The sequence below is a fragment of the Wolffia australiana genome, chromosome 1 (assembly GCF_029677425.1).
Source record: "Wolffia australiana isolate 7733 chromosome 1, ASM2967742v1".
NCBI classification, from domain to species: domain Eukaryota; kingdom Viridiplantae; phylum Streptophyta; class Magnoliopsida; order Alismatales; family Araceae; genus Wolffia; species Wolffia australiana.
Genome location: NC_135835.1, coordinates 2,402,037 through 2,418,688, shown reverse-complemented (window position 1 = coordinate 2,418,688; position 16,652 = coordinate 2,402,037). Strand labels below are relative to the sequence as shown.

Genomic DNA, 16,652 nt, shown 5'->3' with positions numbered 1-16,652 from the left:
TTTTGTGAATGAGGAAGCCCGGGCCAATATTTTATCTCTCCGATCAATCGATTGTCGTGTGCGTTAGAGAACGTGCGAGTTGCGAGAAGGCTTTCTTTTACTTTTCAATCGTGAGAGAAAACGAGAGCAGGCTAACGATGACTTATTTTATTTTTCAGTTATGAGAGAGAGAGCGCGTTTTCTAATATCCCAACTCTTTCGCTGTTTATCGATCGAAGTTTTGATTGATCAACTGAAACGATTCATATATTGACATCCTCATGGAGGGGCATCCCATAATGAATAAGGTACATGGAGATCATGAGTCCACTATTTATTTTCATATCAATCAATGAAAACTGCTTAAGAAATATCATACGTGATCGAACCGATATAACGGAGAACACCCTCAAACCGAGAGATCTCAAAGGCAGGAATTGACGAGCTTCTCGCTGAAATCCCAGAGCTTCTTGGCCAGGTCCACGTCCTTAGCATACCCACTTGTACTAGCCTCGTTGCAGTCCTGGAAATACTTCCCCGTCACGCCACGGACGGCCGGATGAAGCGCCACGTAGCACGTCGTGGCGGCGCCCTGCATGGCGATAGTAGTTATCTCCAAGTTATGAAAACAAAAACTTCGAAAAAAAATTAATGGGTTTACCTGCGGAACGGTCTTCCAGAGTAGAAAGGTGAAAGCGTGGAACAACCCTGAAAAGTACATTTTTTTCTTCATTTGTTATGTTTTTTCTTCTCTATTGGTTAGATTAGGAGGAGGTTTCTCACTGATAAGGAAGGGAGAATGTCGCATCAGGTTCGTCATGATCAACCCGGGATGAACGGAATTAGCGGTAATGTTTACCCCCTCTTTCTGTAAAATATCAAGAAACTAGGATCGTCCCTCAAAGCAAATAACGTTAGGTTTATTTTAAACTACCTTCAGACGCCTGGAAAGCTCGTTGGAATGCAGGAGATTAGCGAGCTTCGACTGACCGTATGCGAATTTGTCGAAATATCTGCATTTAAATATGATGAGATCTTCGAAAGGTTTAAATTTTTTCATGATCAAAGTATAGGTCAAAAGTTCTTGACTTTTATGAAGAAAACCTTTTTATGCAAAACACATTGTTTGAACCTGATCTGACCCTATAAAAACCATTTTCTTGCCTGTAAAGTAACAGTTCCCTTTATGAAAATTCACGCTAATTAGTGTTTTCATGTAATTTATCATTATGAAACGAGATTTATAAAATGGGTTAAGGGTAGATCATGAATAGTCACCTGGATTCATCGTTGATGTGGTCAAATCTGATGCCTCCTGTTCCGGGGTAGGGGGAGATGTGGGTTACAGAAGAGAGATTGATGATCTTGCCCTCGATGCCACTCTCTTTCGCCGTGACCTTCATCTTCTCCAGGAGCAGGTTCGTCAGCAGGAAATGGCCTGGTGAATCGAAAAATTATACAACTTGACTCGGATTTTTAACTACTTATAAGAATTTCATACACTGGCCAAGTAATCTACAAACGTTCTTAGAAATATGGTTAAAAGGATTGTAAAAAAATGGCTATGTGAATCAACCGTTCTTATAAACTGGTGTGGTGAATCAACTATCGTTCTAAGAAATTTGCTCGGAAACGTAAAAATCTGGGTTTTGGGGAAGAAATCCGAACCGATGTGGTTGGTGGCGAACTGCATCTCGATTCCATCCTCGGAGAGCTGGTACGGGCAGAACATCACGCCGGCGTTGTTGCTGAGTAACAAAGTTAATTCACGCGATTATAACCAGAGAGGGTAAAAGAACATGTCAAACTCTGTTAAATATCCCTTTCTAGGCAGGATAAGGGAAGGAGTTTGGAAGTACATGAGGAGGTTGAGGGGGAGATTCATGGCGAGGAATTTCTCGGCGAAAGATCGGACGGACTTGAGAGAGGCGAGATCGAGCTTGATGACATCAACGCGGGCGGCGGGGTTGGAATCGATGATTTTTGTTCTGGAGGCGTTGGCGGCGTCGATGTTTCTGGCGGCGATGATGACGTGTGCTCCTCGCAGAACGAGGACTCTGGCCGTCTCTTCGCCGATACCGCTTGCGCCGCCTGATCAAGAACAAGAAAAAAAGATGACCGACAAAGGATGATGATAGTTATGATGATGATCAGGAGGAAGATATTGATGAGAATTAGCGGTGGAAGAAGAAACAGACGGTGGCGGAAGAAGAAGAAGATGATGATGATGATGACGATGATGAAGAAGAAGATAAAGAAGACGACGACGACGACGATGATGATGATGAAGATAAAGAAGACGATGATGATGATGATGATGATGACGACGATGAAGAAGAATAATTTAAAGAGAGGATTATGATGACGATGATGAAGAACAAGATAAAGAAGACGACGACGACGACGATGATGATGATGATGACGACGATGACGATGAAGAAGATAAAGAGACGATGATGATGACGATGATGAAGAAGAAGATAAAGAAGACGATGATAATGATGATGATGATGATGAGGATGAAGAAGAAGAAGATGAAGAAGAAGAAGATGATGATGATAACGAAGAAGAAGAAGATAAAGAAGACGATGATAATGATGATGATGATGATGAGGATGAAGAAGAAGAAGATGAAGAAGAAGAAGATGATGATGATAACGAAGAAGAAGAAGATAAAGAAGACGATGATAATGATGATGATGATGATGAGGATGAAGAAGAAGAAGATGATGATGATAACGAAGAAGAAGAAGATAAAGAAGACGATGATAATGATGATGATGATGATGAGGATGAAGAAGAAGAAGATGATGATGATAACGAAGAAGAAGAAGATAAAGAAGACGATGATAATGATGATGATGATGATGAGGATGAAGAAGAAGAAGATGAAGAAGAAGAAGATGATGATGATAACGAAGAAGAAGAAGATAAAGAAGAAGAAGAAGAAGATGATGATGATGATAACGAAGAAGAAGAAGAAACAAGAATGAAGAAGAAGAAGAAGAAGAAGAAGAAACAAGAATGAATAATAAGAAGAAACAAGAATGAAGAAGAAGAAGAAACAAGAATGAATAAGAAGAAACAACAATAAGAGGGAGGAGGAGGCCGCAGGAGAAGAAGAAGAAAGAAGAAAGAAGAAGGTGGAAGAGGAAGAAGGAAGAAGAAGACTAGGAATATGATGGCAAAGAAGAGGTGCAAGATTATCAGGAGAATTGACCAGTGACTATGGCGATGAGCTTGGAGGCGTCTATCCCGGCTGTGACGTGCTCCGCGGTGGAGGCCGAGCCAAACCCACTCCGCCCGGGCCGCCCAGTTAATTCCCTAAAAAACGTTATTGGGTTCATCTTCTTCTTCTTCTTCTTCTTCTTCCTCCTCTTCTTCTTCTTCTTCTTCTTGTGCTACTGCTGCTGTTGGCGAGCCTCTCCTCTTTCTATTCTATTCCGTCAGATCACGCCGACTGCGCGCAAGTTGGTCCGGTGAACGATCAAGATCCGAAGACAGTTGAAAGTGTGAGAGAGAAAGAGAGAGAAGATCCCGAAACGACAGGGCTCAGTCGTTTCTTTCGTCACTGCACGTCGAGGCACTGTCGATGAAAGTTTTAATGAAACGTAGCATTATCGAGTAAACCGACTGCAAAGAGATGAACTTCATTTTGACCGATTAATTGTGCGCTCATGGTAGGTGAGAATGTGGTGGCCATGGATCGTGACGTGAAGAGATAGAGAGAGAGAGATGATGATAACTACGACACACCTGCAGGTCAACCTTTCACTATCTTCATCGTTGGAAGAGAGAGAGATGGGTAAAATTGGGCAGACAAGAGATAGAGAGAGAAATCGGTGAAATGGGGCAAACAATATAATACCGTTTAACCATTAAAACTTGACCTAATTGGCATTGAATATTTCAACAGGGGGGGTAGATCGGATGGCGAACAAGCATGACCGCCTGTTCAACTAGAATAAATCCCATCTCTCTCTCTTCTCTCCTTCCCATCTTTCTCTCTCTTGAGAAATGAATGCAGAGGCGGCGATGGCGGTCAGTCAAATTAGGGTTTCCCGGAGAGGACCCAGCAAGGAGCTTCGGAAAGATGACGTGGCTGACAGCTCGACTCTCCCCTTATAGTAATCTAGGGTTTGAGTGACTGGGTCTAGGGTTTCGGTACAGCTAGCGTCTTCGCAGAGTTTGACCGCCGCTTGGTGGGCCCGGATGAAGTTGACCACGGCGCTTTGGAGTTGACCGGCGGCCCTCGTGTTGCCCAGCACAATTAGAGAGAGAGTCAGAGAGTTGACTTCGCGCTCGGCGGTCGTGGTCAACGCCATCCCTTTCAAGTGATCTACGAGGGCCATCTCCTCTCCAGGGCTGCGCCATAATTACAGTCAACTTAGTCGTTACAGAAGGGTATACATAAATATATCTGATATTAGTGTAGAGAGAGAAAGTAAAAGTGATAGAGATAGAGAGAGAGAGAGAGAGGACCTGCCGGGCCGGATCTTGCCCCCCGACTTCTGCCGTCTTGATCCTCTTTGCCTGATAATTGAGCTCGGCGTGGCCGACGCTGCCGACCCTTGGACGGTGCTGATTAAAGAAAGAAAGAGTGAGTTCTAGAGAGAGAAAGTGTCAGAGAGAGAATGGAATATAACAGAGAGAAAACAGTAAAAGACTGAATTGGAGAGAGAGAGAGGCAAATCTCGATAGAGAAAATGAGAGAAAGAGAGAGAAAGAGAGTGACTAACCTTGCGGTGTACGCGCTCATGCCGCTGAATGCGCTGCTGGCCTCTGAAACAGTATCATCGTCATAATGCTCCGCCGTCCTAGCTTCAGATCTCAGCTTGGCGGCCAAGAGCAAGCGTCTCTGACGAACGGCCAGATATCGGGCCACGTACTTGCCAACCTTCTCATTTCCTTCGTCATACTCGCCCACGAGCATGCCACAACACTCTGCCGCTGCTGTCGCCACCTCAGCAATCAGATCTTTCGTCTCGTGGAGATGGCCAATTCTCAGCGCCTCTTCCCACTCCCTCGCCGCCACCAAGTACCCAACACACCCGGCAATATCACCGCAGTAGTCACGCGCAATCTGGGCCGCTGCTGCTGATTTACCGACGGCGTGGAGCTCCTCACAGAGCTCAGCAGCTAGTCTGGCCGTCCGAGCCTGGTTATAATTCAGAAGCCCGGCCACGGTCATAACGCCCTTCCAGTCCCCGCTGGCTCGGTACGCCTTGAGGACCTTCTCGTGCGAGGAGCAGCAGAGAAAGACCGTGGCGGCAGCATCATAGGACTTCACTTCTTGGAGATGTCCACCCCACGCTTCTAGAACCTGCTTCCTCTTCAACGGGCCGTTGACCAGTTCCAGGCCTAGTGGGTACAGATTTGGGTTTGCCTGCATCAGCCTCATGGCTTCTTCATGGCAGTCCTCTCCGGCTTTGACAATGTGGCGGAGGGCAGTCTCGTGCTTTCCCAGCCTTAGATCGATCTTGTACTTCATGATCATGGTGGGAAGCCGCTCAAGGGACTCCAGATAAGGGAGAAACTCCTTGGGATCCTTGTCAGAATTCAGTGCAACGATGGCCGCTAGATTGAGATCATAAAGCCCAAGGGCCGCCTCGAAGACGGCCTCGGCATCAGATAACCAGAGCAGATGTTTGACTGCGTCTTCGGCGGAAGGATGGCTGAGTTTCTGAGTAGATATATCCACATCCGTCAATTCCGTCTCTCGTATTTTTCTAATTCTACCAAGCGCTTCCTCCAAGGCTGGGGGTTGACTACGGGCCAGGGTGGTCAACACGCAGAGCTCCCTCTCTGGGCTTCCTTCAATTCTCTCCTCGAGAGCCTTTCTCACGGCAGATAGAACAGTGGACACCTTGTTGTTTGAATCTGATGGTGAGATTCCTTTACTTTGTTGTTTGTAAACTGTTTCCGTCACATTTTCTTCTTTCACAGCGCAAACAAAGTCAGTAATGTAGCTTAGATTCTTAACCTGCGAGACAAAGTCTCCGGCTGACTCGACAAAATCACTCAGGCCAAGATAATCCACGATGAAATTGAAATCAATCCTGTGGCGTCTCACCATGAACATGGCATCTGCATAGCGTCTCTGTGTGAGAGCATTCATAATCGCTAAAAGGACCAATTTTCTAGGGTAAATGCATTCCAGATTGCCTCGCATGGCCTGAAGAACAACAGCAGCTTCATCTCCATGAACAACACCAACAAGCTTTGCTCCTCGTTCCCAAACTGCGACCTTATTGGTGTTATTGACTATGGTTTCGGGTGTCTGCTCTAAAGATTGATCCATGCTCAGGATGAACATTGAATCCTGCCTGGTGGTAAGAATCAAATGACTGATACCTTGTGGCCGCTTAAGACTCTCAGAGTCTGAGTACAAGCAGAAACCTGTGCAATTGTCATAGATAATTTTTTTTCCAAGATGAAGCCTGCCCCTGTCATTAAGCCCGATGATCCCAGTTCTCTTGTCAGAAAGAAGAACAACCTTCATCCATGGACACGATGATGGGAAGCAATCATCAGAATGTTGACTAATGAGAGCTGGATTTCCAGATAGACTATTCGAACAATATTCATATATGTGTCCTCCATCCAACTGAATAAATGCAGAATCATCCTGGTTGGGATTCTTGACAACTGAAATAGCTGGGCCATCCAAAGGCAACGTTTTTGAGTTTCTTACTTGCCATTGATCTTCACCGCGAATGAGCTCGATTTCTTGCAAGCAGTAGCCACCAGAAGTAACTGATCCAAGAAGTCGATAAGAGTCCAACCATGTGAGGAGCCGAAGTGATTGCAGAGTTAGGTCGCATACAGACGCCTCAGATATCAAGGTTTTGCTTTCAAACTGCTCCCATTTTTGTGCAGAAGGGAGTTCCATAACGCACAGACTTCCATCACAGAGTAGAGCAGCCACTAGAATTTCATCATTGTCTGACTGACAAGTGATTTCAGAAACCGAACAGGGAAATTTCAGTTTGAATAAAGACATGGGAGGGGGGATGAGAGCAAGATCAAGAGGAGAAACAAGAACGTTAGAGCCATCAATAACAAATGCCACAGAGGAATCTATCACAGCCGTTGACCAAAAAAAGGTGAAGGTTTTGATTTTACCACCCAGCGTCCAACATAACAACTGCAGAGGTTTTATGGGATCCCAAGCAAATTTGACACCGTCAGCTTTCAGGTATCTCATTTCTTGTTTTAAATACCAGTGATTGTTGCTGAATGACCAGATTTTGATTGCGTCAAATTCATGGCACGTGACCAACGTGGCAAGAAGCGTTGAGCTGCAGTCCCATCCCAAAGTTTCAACCTTAGTCTCCACAACTTCGTTGATATTGAATGAACCCCTTTCAAGCCCATTTTTCTCATAGAATACGATAGAAGGAGACTTGTCCTCGTTTTTTCTTCTATAAGCACAAGCCAATTTTGCTCCACTGGGCATCCAATCAAGAGATGAACACGTGGAAGGTATGGTTTCAGTGGCTGCATGTAAGTTCCCCGAATCTCTTTCCCAGATTTTAAGCTTTGCAGATGATGTTGTCTTTTGGAGCCTACTTAATGTAGCAAGATACTTGCCATCACCACGCCAACAAATGCAACTGTTTATGACATCGAGATTTTCGGGATGCATGTCCTGAAGAAAAATAACGGATATTTACTGCATTTCCAAGGATATCTTAAAAGGAAAGTTGGGTTATACGTACAGAAGTGAGTTGAGGAACAATTTCAGTTTCATAGAGCACTTCCCAATCATAAGTCATGACCAGTAATCTCCCTAAACCAGTGGAGACAGCCAGAAGAGCTCCATCTGGGCTAGAAACCAAGAACTGAACGCCACCATCGACCTTTCCAACAATTTCAGTGGTATTATAATCCACACTATATAAAATCAGGTCGCCGCTGGATGTTCCGACAATTAATGCTTCCTTCTCCGTTTGGTAGTAAAGAGCAGTTATAATATCTCCATATCCCAAGGGGAGAGGCTCACCTTGTGATGAAAGCAAGGAATGACCCATTGAAGTCCTCTCTTCCTACAGAAGCAAAATGGAAAATAAAGGTAACCAATTTCCAAATAAAATACGAAAATTATCAAGCCTGCAAAACGTATTGGAAAGACATATTCTGGGAGCAAGAATCAGTAACAAAGTTCAAATTCTCCATCGCCAAAAGCAAAGACTCTCATGGATACATGCCAGAAATAATCAGGAATGAAATAAGAAGATAAAGACATAGCTCCCTAGGCAAAAGACTAAATATTTCGAGGAATTTCCAGAAATGAATGTCACGGTACCACATACCAAGTATCCAAATTTTAAAAAGACAAACCGAATTTTGACGAGGATATACCAAATTTTAAAAAGACATCAATTTGGGTGATCTAAGTAGCCGTGCCTGACATGTCCTAGATGAACTGCATCTTCTCTATAAAGTACTAAGAGTTTTTGAAAATCTACCGCAATAAAAAAACAGAGGTTTTATAAGATAAACAATAGAGATAAACATATAAGAGAAAGAAATTACGACAATAATCATAACTCCACAGCACAATTACAAAACCCAACATTTTTTACAAAATAATATCCTCTAAAACTCGCATTTTGAAATCATAAAGTCAGCCAAACGATTCCTCTAAATACAAAAAATTCCTCAGAGAACAACTATATTGCCGGAAATATGGATGATCAAACATGTGGACAGAACTTAAGTCTTCATACACGGAATAGCCCCGAACAATGATAGAACGTGGATGTCGAAACTCAGATTGGCGCAGAACTGCATTATGGCCACATTTCGCAAAAAAATCCCGATGAAGAATGAAACACATCGGAGAGCAGAATCACAAAAAACAGAAAGATAATAACGTCTTATTGTCGTGCTACTCGATTCCGCACAGCCCACGAGTTCGATACGCTTCGATTTACAGCCCGAACCTCGCCAAACAATTCAAAACCAACGGCAAAGGACGTACGGGGCACTTACATGAGAGGAATTCATGGAGAGATTGTAGATAAAGTTAGCCGACGAGGCAAAGAACACGCGTCTCTGCTGGACATCGAAAGCGGATAGAAGAAGAGTTTCCCCCTCCATCTGAAGCTCGAGCTCCGAGCAGAGCTCCAGCAAGAGATTCAAGTTCTTCATGTTCTCAAATACGGCCTGCGATCAACAACAAAGCAGCGGAAAACGACTTCGACGATCCAATCCAGCAGCTCCTTCTCGCCTTCGCCGGCGATCTTCCTTCCTCGTCGCTGGGGTTTATACATTTTCTGAGATTAAGAACTTAGCACCTGAATAGTGCAGCGAAGCGGACGGTACGAATTTTTCGTCCCTGAACGAAAAAATCGTCCCGTCCGCGAGATTGGACGAAAAAGGGACGGAAAGTCATCCGGGACGAACGGACGGGACGGTTTTCCTGTCGTCTCAAACGAGTAAGGGATGGATGAAAATCTGACAGTTGAGATCTTGCCACGTGGAATCTTAATCAATTCCTTGACATTTTGCATCAAAGTCACTGCTTTTTTTGGTGCGCTCAAACTGCCATCGCCCAAAAGTAATTGTACATATGTCCCTTTGCTTTCTCTTTACTCTATATTTCCCTAAAAAACTTAGAAAAGTATACTAAAATTTTAAAACGTGAATTTTTTTCGTCTGGGACGAGTGACGGTTTTTCTCCAGACAGGATGAAACCGGCAAAGTCAGGACGCGGACAATTTTTTTCTTCAATGGACGAATCCCTGGACGGGACGGTTTGGACGAAGTTGAAATATCCGGCTGTCGGATAGGACGATCTTCGTCCCGTCCCGTCTATTGTCCATATCTTGGACGATCCGAAACTTTACTTAGCAGTAGACTTGTAGTACTTGCCATCACGGAGGATGAAACATTCGTCTCCTTGCGTCCTAGGTTTAACATCGATGATGATACAAGATCGTCATCATCTCTACTTGTAAAGCTCCCTCGGATGACGATACATGGTGAGTCACCCTTATCAAATAGGGTTTTGGGTTGAGGGTTGAGGGTTTAGCCTGTGGATGGTGATAACTAGCTGGGCCAGATGGAACGGGACGTAACGACACTTCAGTCAGCCATCCGTTGTGGAGTTTGCAGTTATAAACTTGGCCGGTATAATTCGATGAATGGCATGAAGAATTTTGTTACCGTCCATTTAGTTCTTTGGTCCTGACAGATAACTGATGATGGTACGCAACAGAATGGATGACATGTCACCATCCTTCTATGATCATTGATGCCGACAGCGATGAAAATGAAGCATTAAAACATGGAGTCAACCAGCCCATTAAATCTCGGCCATCGTCCCACCAGCTAGTAGGCTGCTACCATTCAGATCCAAAAATGGATATCGGTTGGTTGTATCAATAAGGATTTCATTCAAATTTTGTTTGGTATCAGGGAATCCTTCATAGAGCGCATAACAAATTGCGATACTGGAGAATTTTAGTTCAGTATCCATTATTGGAATAGTTAGTCTGAGTGTCAATCATTTTTATTGATTGTCATGTTCTATTTTTTATTTAGGAAAACGGATATTGGATATGAAATTGGTTACTCTCTTTTCATAAATTTGCTTATGTAATATATTTTGTATATTTATGGATATAAAATTTTTTATCTCTCAATAAATTTCTAAATGGTGAATATTTTATTATGTATATTGACATATAAAATATATTGAGACATACAATTTTTTGAACAACCAACTACATTAAGATTTTAATGCAATGGCAGCAGCAGCGTGAGAGAATTATGAAGTTATTTGACAATATGAAGATAGAAATCAGGTGATTCTAATTGATGTTGCATGGGTATTGGCCACATGAGATATGTGCAGGATGGAGAATGGTCGTGCCCTAAATGATTATTAGACATGTAGGGTTTGATGGACCCAATCCAGTTCCAGTTTTAGCAAAGACCGATACCTTATCTGAAGTGTGGTCCAATTCTCGTCCAGTCTTGTCCGGTCCCCCTCAAGTCATGTTGTCTTGCAAATGTCAAAGTCAAATAAGAGAAAAATGTTTTTTATCATGAGCTTACTGTAAAGGAACAGTGCATTGCAAACTAATCTATAAAAGGATAGTGCATTACTGTAAAAGGAATTGTGTCCTACAACTCTTGGGCAAGCAACCCCAAGAATCCAATGTTCTCATCATCAGCTCAAATTCTGAATTTGATGAAAATAACAATGGAAGGCCAGCCACAATGCCAAACAACAGCAACAGTATGTGGATGCTATCAAATTGAATGCTTCCATGGATCCGAGGATGGGAATTGTTACCGCCATGGAACAAAGTGTTTTTGGTCTCATTGGAACAAATCACAATGATCTGTTCTAGGCAATTCATTGTCAACATTCACTTTGCTCTGACCACTCCCATGACCGAGGCCCACATCCAAGTCAAATACATTACGACTTTCAACTTGTTGAATGATCATAACTATTGGAGTCACTACCATTTCTCACCCATGATCGTCCTGTGGGTGCAATGTCAGGTCACCCTTGTCTACTCCAGTTGAGATCCTCCACCTATAGTTCCAGATCGTCCCGGACGTGGACGGTGGACGGGACAGGATGAATTTTGTCCCGTCTAACATCCGGATACAGCGTAGGGATGAAGGACGAGACGAATTTTTGTCTGACAGTACAAAAACTGTCCCGTCCAGTCCTCCCGGGATGAATTTTCGTCCCGTCCGGGGAAAAAACCGTCCCATCCCTCATCCCGTTTGATATTTTAAATATATTAATATATATTTTTCTAAGTTCTTTAGGGAAATATGAAGGATAGAGAATCCAAATGGACATATGTAGAATTATCTCTGAGCGGCATCAGTTTGCATGCGCGAAAAAATACAGGGGCTTTGGTGCAAATTGTCATAGTGAAGCCAGGTGGCTATATCTCAACCATTGGACGTGAATCCGGCGGTTTTTAGTCTACATTCGTCCGTCCATCATCTGAGACCTCCGGACGGCCAGTTTTTTTGTCCCACGGGACGAAAGCTGTCCCGACCGGTGGTTCCCGGGACAAATTTTCGTCCCGAATTTCGTCCATACCCTTGGACGGGATGATTTTTTTATTCCGGACGAAAAAATCATCCCGTCCGTGTCCCCGAATGTCACACGGTCAAATCTCGAGCAAGGTTTCTTGCTTGGAATTGGCGCGTGTCGGCCTCAGTGCTTGGAGCAGAACACTGAGCAGCCTTGATCTCTTGCACCGGAAGCTTATGCAATTGCTTAAGATCGCTTATAAGGGGTTGGAGAAGATGTTGGTGCTAGGCACCGTCAGTGAATAGGGTTATTGCATTGATATCTTAAAGGGTGCATCATGATTACATGGGGGAAGACGAGGGGTGATACAACGAACGAGACGAGGCGCCATGCGCCGAGGTAATGTCGCCACACCGCCTCAGGGCTGCAGCTCCGCGCGCGCGCGCCCGCTCTGCCGCTACACACATGCGTCGGGCCGGGCACCACGCGCCCGCGGGCGTGGCGATCACACACGCCACCCCTACCTTGACGATCACACACGCCACCAGCACCCATGTCTACACGCTAGCGCGCAGTTTGCGCGATGCCGCCACATTCGACGCCCCCCAGCTGGGCGTTGTGAGCCCAACACCAATCACAGGAGCGCTGTGCGCCCACTGTGCCGTCTCGGCGCTCTCTGTGCCCCACATGCCTTAGTCTACTGGCGGGATGTCTCCCCACCGCGCGCCCCGCACACGCAATGCGTGCGCTGCCCGTGCGACCGCTGTGCGGCACCCCGCACAACTCCGCGCACTACAACCGCGGCACGCCGCCCCGCCTGCGCGTCTTGCACCCGCGCGCAGTGCTTCCCACTCCCGCGCGCAGCGCTCGGCGTTGGCGGGTAGCGTTGGCGCCCGCGCGTGGCGCTTGGCATTGGCGCTTGGCATTGGCGCGCAGCGCTTGGTGCACGCGCGCACACACCGTTCAGCCTGCGCGCCCAGCACGTGCGGACCGTACCTGATCCGTCCCGCCTTGGGCGCGGACAAGCACGTGCACAGTCTGCCGTGAATCACCATCGACAGTGGCAATGGCCTGAAAGATCATGTATTGGGCATCGCTACCCATTATGACTCAGTCCTTAAAAATGTCGTGAGCCAAAATACAACGGACACGCCCTCCCAATAAGCACGCAGGCCTCTGGGCAGGGAATGCTGCCTAGTTAGGGGCCTAACATTGAACTATACGAGCTGTAGATGACTTGATGAATGAATCACTCAATGACTTTAGTCATTGGTGGGAGGCTAATGTCATGCTTCTTGATCTCATCTATTATCTTTACTTACCATCTTTATTTTCGTTCCCCCCGACCAACAAGAAGGATTCTGGTTTGTGTTAAATCTCCTCCAACTACCATCAAGAAGAGGAATTGTCTTTGTGGGTTAAAAAAAACAATCTTTGTTTCATGCCCCATGTCACGTTCTTGGCGTTCAGAGGAGAATTCATAATATAGGAGTAAGGCTGGTTACCATAAACTCATTAAAAATCTTATATTAGCATACATTAAAATGATTGAACGGCTTCAATCTGGATCAGTATTCGAAATGGGAAGTAAATTTGGTAATTCAACTATCGCTTAACCCTTTAATCATTCCCAATGAATGTTTCATACATGCATCCATACTTTTATTTTTCAGAATCTTACATGATAGTGAGGTATTTTTTCAGTTGAGTGTCACCAGATATAGAAAAAATTTATGTGAATTTTGATCATTAATTATTAAAATTAGTTTCTTCGTGTTATAAGCTAAATACTTGATAGAAAGGTGTGACGAGCTTCCCGCGTTTGTGGGTTTTATTTTTCTTACCGCGTCGTAGAGTGAGAACCTAGTCAAACGTTTAACTCGTAAAAATACTAAGTCAACGCGGCCCAATAAATCGCGGTCAACAGCCCATTAAACAGCAAGGGCATTATCGTAATTTCGCAATAACCGCGTTTTTGGTCATCACTATAAAAAGCGGAATTTGAAAAAGAACAGAACGCGTCTGCCTCGCTTCGTGGCCGGCGAAGGTGGCGGGAGATCGATAGAATTCTTCCTCAACAATTCGTGGTTGGATCTCTGTTCGATCGATAGGATTCTTCATCAACAATCCGTCGTTTGATCTTTGCTTGATCGTTTCAATTCGTCCTTAACAATCCGTGGCTGGATCTTTGCTCGATCGAGAGAATTCTTCAGCAAAACTGGGCGTTTGGATCTTTGCTTGATCGATATAATTCTTCAGCAAAAATCCGTCGTAAGATCTTGCTTGATTGATAGATTTCTTCCTCAACAATCCGTGGTTGGATTTTGCTTGATCGCTAGAATTCTTCATCAACAATCCGTAGTTCGATCTTTGCTTGATCGATATAATTCTTCAGTAACAACCCGTCGTAAGATCTTGCATGACTGACAGAATTCTTCCTCGACATTCCGAAGTTGCACCTTTGCTTGATAGCCAGAATTCTTCCTCAACAATCCGTCGTTGGACCTTTGCTTGATCGATAGAATTCTTCTGCAAGCATCCGTAGTAGGATCTGGTTTGATCGATAGAATTCTTCCTCAACAATCCGCAGTAAGAACTTTGCTCGGCCGATAAAATTCTTCCTCAGAAATCCGTAGTTGGATCTTTGCTCGATCGATAGAATTCTTCGTCAACAATCCGTCGTTGGATCTCGCTTCATCGTTGTAGGATCTGTAGTCGGATCTTGCTAGATCGACATAATTACTCCTCAACAATCCGTAGCGGTATCTTGCTTAATCAATCCATCGATCGATCGAGATCGGGAATGGCGACGGCCGCGGCGTCGAGGCGCCTGAGAGAGATTCAAGCTCGGCAGGGGAACAAAACCTGCGTAGATTGCTCGCAGAAGAATCCGCAGTGGGCGTCCGTCTCGTACGGCATGTTCATGTGCCTCGACTGCTCTGGAAAGCACCGAGGCCTCGGCGTCCACGTTAGCTTCGTCCGGTCCGTCACCATGGACGCGTGGTCCGAGATCCAGCTGAAGAAGATGGAGGTCGGCGGAAACGAACGGCTCAACGCGTTCTTGGCACAGCACGGAGTGACGAAGGAGACGGAGATCGCGGTCAAGTATAACACGCGAGCTGCCGGTATCTACCGCGATCGGATCCAAGCTCAGGCCGAGGAACGACCATGGAAGGATCCGATCGGGCAGAAGAACAGTGGATGGGACGACTGGCAAGAGCAGGATGTTCGATCAAGCGTTGATTTCAGGGACGTTGTTGGATTGAGAAGTGATTTGCAGCCGCCGAGATCGAAATCTACGGTGGAGGTCTACTCGAGGGCGACGCTGGAAGCGTCGGCAGCGAAGAAGGATGATTTCTTTGCGAAGAAGTTGGTCGACAATCAAGCTAGGCCGGATGGCATTCCACCTTCGAAAGGGGGGAAGTATGTGGGTTTTGGATCTTCTCCATCAGTGTCATCGCAGAAGGACAACGCACAGGGAGATATCTTGAAAGATACAGTCTCCGTTGTTTCTCAGGTATTGATTCACTGTTGGTCAATTAACTTTGAAAAATTAGGGAACTTTCTTGGGTTACGGTCTCAGTATCTGCTCATAATTTCTGCCCAAAAGCACCCGTGCAGTTGAAATAGATTCTTTTGCTATGAACTCTCTCTGTGTAGGTAAAAAAAGAGTTTTGGATCTTGAATTGTTTTTTTTTCTTACTCCATTCATCAGGCCAAAAAAATTAAAGTAAAGCTAGGATGGGGCATAAAAAATATGGGTGTTTTGCACGCTGATTAAAATATGGTTGTCTGAGGAATAACATCATCAACTGTTGTTTTGTCAGGGACTGGGTCGATTGTCTTTCGTTACAGCTTCTGCCGCCCAATCTGCTGTCAACGCTGTCCAAGCAGGATCAAAGGATCTGACTTCCATGGTAATCCCTTAAAACTAATTGCTGACAAAAGAATCGAAACCATGACATAATTCAATTGTTTTTCTCCGGGCATGTTGAAAAATTAGAAAAACTGTAAAGTGGAATAAGAACCACGGCCTCTGGCTCTCTATCTTTAATCACCGGAAACTCTGTTTTTTGGTTACAGGCGATGGAGAGGGGATATGATCTAAAGGTCAACATGTTCGGGCTGATGACGTGGGGGCTGATGAAGGGAGTGATGGCCATCACCTCGCAGAAGGCAGAGGAGCTCGCCAAGGATGGCACAATCAGCTGGCAGCAACCCAGCAATGAAAAAACAGGAATCTACCCTGGCAAAAACACTTCTTCTCAATGGCAATACAGTAATTCTGAGAGCTCGAGGGACGGCTCGGTAGCCCGTGGCGAGCCCAAGAAGAAAGACCCTCCAAAGACTAGAGAAGATAAGGCTGCAGATGGATGGGGTGGATGGGATGATGACACTGATGATGATGATGATGATGATGATGATGTTTATAACCAGAAGCCTAGTTTCCATCAGAGTGCAAGATCGGCTCCCACATGGTCGGAGGGGGGATTCAGGTAAATTGTTCAAGTTTTTTCTTCATTCCGTCGTCAACTTATATTCAGCCGTAGTCAACCAACAGCAAGCCCTTACTGGTCCAAAATCTTGACATGACTATGGCTTAAATTAATTTAGTGAGTAACATCCCTCTGTCGAAACCTCTCTTTGTTTGTTATAG

The 16,652-nt window shown here is 44.9% G+C and overlaps 3 protein-coding genes across 3 annotated transcripts; 1 reads left to right on the top strand and 2 right to left on the bottom strand.

Moving 5' to 3' along the window:
* Window positions 1-218: 218 nt before the first annotated feature.
* LOC144701315 (short-chain dehydrogenase TIC 32 B, chloroplastic-like) lies at window positions 219-3,568 on the bottom strand. The gene is made up of 8 exons (XM_078573110.1): window positions 3,200-3,568; window positions 1,839-2,070; window positions 1,648-1,727; window positions 1,258-1,417; window positions 914-992; window positions 763-847; window positions 641-687; window positions 219-571 (listed from the first exon to the last, which is right to left on the bottom strand). Exons 1-8 carry the CDS (start codon window positions 3,324-3,326, stop codon window positions 404-406), a joined length of 978 nt encoding a protein of 325 aa, XP_078429236.1. The 5' UTR covers window positions 3,327-3,568; the 3' UTR covers window positions 219-403.
* Window positions 3,569-3,808: 240 nt separating this feature from the next.
* On the bottom strand, window positions 3,809-9,263 carry ABO1 (IKI3 family protein). The gene is made up of 5 exons (XM_078573100.1): window positions 8,977-9,263; window positions 7,701-8,027; window positions 4,719-7,630; window positions 4,462-4,560; window positions 3,809-4,344 (listed from the first exon to the last, which is right to left on the bottom strand). The coding sequence occupies exons 1-5, from the start codon at window positions 9,133-9,135 to the stop codon at window positions 4,026-4,028; spliced, it is 3,816 nt and encodes a 1,271-aa protein (XP_078429226.1). The 5' UTR covers window positions 9,136-9,263; the 3' UTR covers window positions 3,809-4,025.
* Window positions 9,264-14,027: 4,764 nt separating this feature from the next.
* Window positions 14,028-16,634, top strand: LOC144701278 (putative ADP-ribosylation factor GTPase-activating protein AGD6). Its single transcript, XM_078573055.1, has 3 exons — window positions 14,028-15,512; window positions 15,823-15,912; window positions 16,079-16,634. The coding sequence occupies exons 1-3, from the start codon at window positions 14,799-14,801 to the stop codon at window positions 16,493-16,495; spliced, it is 1,221 nt and encodes a 406-aa protein (XP_078429181.1). The 5' UTR covers window positions 14,028-14,798; the 3' UTR covers window positions 16,496-16,634.
* The last annotated feature ends 18 nt before the right edge of the window (window positions 16,635-16,652 follow it).